We start from the raw sequence: 2860 nt of genomic DNA, 5'->3' as shown, positions 1-2860 counted from the left end.
ATGACTCTCATCATGCCACAGAGCCTCCACATCATTTAGTTTGTCCTCCATGATGCCCAGAAAGCAGTGATCTGCCAAAGTCTTCACATGTTCCCACAGGCCTCCAAAAACAGCAGCATGGTAGTAGTAATCTCCGTATTCCATGTAGGCTTTGGAATTGGGATTTTTGTCATAGGTCCACCTTTCCTTTGGAAGTTTGTAAAAGTAGGCGTGTATCTGAGCTACAGAATCCCCCAGAGCCTCTGAGCCGAATCTTCCCTTAAACTCCTGATCCACATCTAAGCAGAAGACGTAATTGCAGTGGTGACGAATCTCTGATTCTATGGTTTCTGATATCGTTTTCATGCGCATCATAGAGATGTCCTGCCACCTGGAGTGCTTTTCCACCTGGATAACCTTCAGGCTTCGCTGAGGACCAAGCTCCAGGTTTGGTACCCTGTCTGGTTCATCCGTGAACACGTAATATCTCACTTTTAATCCCAACATGAAATGTTGTTCTGCAGAAATAAGGAAAGTCTTCAGGTAGGCATCCAGGTACCTTAGGTAGAGAAATAGAACAAAACATTTTCATTCCATTTTCTTTTTATTTGACAAATGTTATACACGTGTTCACGTCTGCTGACCTTTTAGTCAGATTAAACATTGGAGCCAGTAGTTAGTGCCCAACCTCCTCATTACTCTAATACTGCAGCTCTGCTATCATGTATGGTGCATTTGCATTGTGGTTTTCGCGTAAATAGTTCCCTCATTCACTCACTATATAGAGTTTATTAAAAAAAGTGAACTATATAGAGAATGACAAAACGAGATTTTGGGCATTTGCTGTAAATATTGGGTTTTTGTGAGGCTAGAAACTAAAGTGCAAGAAACTCCATCTTTTCAGGTTTTGCGGGTGCGGCTGCTGCTTCTCTTCTAGACAAACAAACATACAGGTTGCATTGTGGTTTACAGGAGTAAAGTGTACATTACATTGTACGCACACTCAAATGAGATGTGTATTCGGGGTATTTTATAGTGGACTATATAGTGAATGATAACCACAGAGAAATCAAATACGACAACAAAATGGCGAACGATTTCTGTGATAGGGAACGGTTTCAAAACACAGTTATTGTCTTCGCCCACTTTGATGTGAAAACAGGAAAAAAAAAGGATTACATTTGGGCCGGAGCCAAGTGAACACAACTGAAGGATGAGTGAATTTAAATGTAAAATATAAGCAAGGCTCCTCTAACATCTAAGGAAAAATCAGTGTTATTAGGTTGAGCCTAAAGGTTATTCTACTCTCACTCCACAGTTTGAAATTCAGCTGTAACCAACCTAAACGTTTTGTTCACAGGGATTTAGGGTTTCTTGATTTTCACCCAGATTTTGGAAGAAGGGTTCATAACACCAAATATTTTGGCAAAGTGCTTCCAGATTCAGAACGAAACTGCTAGTGAAAAAGTTTTGATATTATCACAGTCAGTGAAACAAACCTTCCCACAGCGAACACGGTGAGAGCCACAGATGACTGGTATTGGATATGTGTTTGGTCATAAAGAACGGGGTCAAACATGCCCTCCCAGATGATAGGAGCTTTCCAAGATGTGCGGGTTTCAACCCCGTGTCTGGCCCTGAAATGGAAGATCAAAACAGATGTATGTTGAACAGCCATATTAGGAGGAGATTTACAGATTTTGAACTGCTGCTTTCCAGATCTTCTGCCCCGTGCTTCACCGAAACCTGGCTTTGAAGCCCATCCCAGGTACACTACACCTGCTGGGCTTCCAACTCCTCAGAGGGGACCGCCTTACAGTGCTATCTGGGAAAACAAGGGCAGGTGTAGTCTCACTTTACCAGCCCTTTTCTCTACAACACTGCAGAGGACGGTCTGGCTACCTCTGGCTATATCCACTGTAAGGAATCATGAAACTTAAGACCCATCACACCCTGGAAACAACCTGTATCAACTTCTCCCCTCTGGCAGGCACTTGTTGTCTGGAATTTGTACCTTCAAGGTTTCGAGAAAATCCGACAGCTAAATGACATGTGACATGATGCAATGAATACCTACCCAAGGAACAATAATCCGGATAGTCAAATATTTTGGTCCTGCCCTACAAAGCTCTTACCTATAGTCAAGTGTGTCATCTAAATTGATGCTCTGTCTTATGTTGCCTTCACTGGTCACCTCACTGGTCTCCAGCAGGTTGTCCTCAGGGATGAAGCTCGCTAAATATCTAGTATAGAAAAATTATCATCATGAGCCCAGAATAGAGTCATATTGAAGTGACTCTGGCCAGTAAATCAAATTGGCTTGTATGCGCCATACAAGGACTTTGTTTACTCACCGTAAATATAAGGAAGTGAAGCTGACAATGAGCAACACATGACAGCAGACGATTCCAGCACTTTTATCCTTGATCACACTGAAACAATGCAAATCAACACTCCTTGACATATGGTTATTTATGACATACAGCGCTTGATGTTATACAGAGTGTGCAGAGATATGGTCAAGTAGAATGTGGAAGAAAGACTAAAGTGGTTGTTGGTCGAAGAACAAAGTGATATCAAGTTGTGTGAGCAAATTCACAGTTACTAAAAACACTCTAAAACCATACCTAGATACCTTCCATGTTTTTAAGTAGGGCTATTCTGCAGTTTCTCATGCAATTGACCAATTTATAAAAAAACAACAACAACAGGGAAGAAAGTATCCCTATTGGTATTATAGAGACAGATACAGAGTATTTAAAATTTAAATAGGAAAAACTCTGCATGTCCAGAAACAATGTACCGAGCTACTCTGGATAGTCCACAGACATGGGTGGATTAAAGTGTCAATGGACCCCTAAAGTCCTCTTTGTGTGGGCCC

At 41.5% G+C, this 2860-nt stretch overlaps 1 protein-coding gene and 1 long non-coding RNA gene across 2 annotated transcripts in view; one reads left to right on the top strand and one right to left on the bottom strand.

Annotated features, from left to right (window-relative positions):
* The window catches only part of LOC116691075 (uncharacterized), a 27045-nt gene that overhangs the window by 19926 nt on the left and 4259 nt on the right, over positions 1–2860 (top strand). The window lies entirely within an intron of this gene.
* LOC116691062 (N-acetyllactosaminide alpha-1,3-galactosyltransferase) overlaps positions 1–2860 on the bottom strand; it is a 4594-nt gene that overhangs the window by 352 nt on the left and 1382 nt on the right. The window contains exons 3-6 of the mRNA XM_032518387.1: positions 2334–2411; positions 2115–2222; positions 1479–1616; positions 1–538 (exon numbers count right to left, since the gene is read on the bottom strand). The exon at positions 1–538 is cut by the window's left edge and continues 352 nt beyond it. Coding sequence (XP_032374278.1) covers positions 1–538; positions 1479–1616; positions 2115–2222; positions 2334–2411 — 862 coding nt within the window. The remainder of the gene's footprint in view (positions 539–1478; positions 1617–2114; positions 2223–2333; positions 2412–2860) is intronic.

Source organism: Etheostoma spectabile, chromosome 1 (assembly GCF_008692095.1).
Source record: "Etheostoma spectabile isolate EspeVRDwgs_2016 chromosome 1, UIUC_Espe_1.0, whole genome shotgun sequence".
NCBI classification, from domain to species: domain Eukaryota; kingdom Metazoa; phylum Chordata; class Actinopteri; order Perciformes; family Percidae; genus Etheostoma; species Etheostoma spectabile.
The sequence above is the reverse complement of the archived record's forward strand: the minus strand, read 5'-3'. Positions and strand labels throughout refer to the sequence as shown.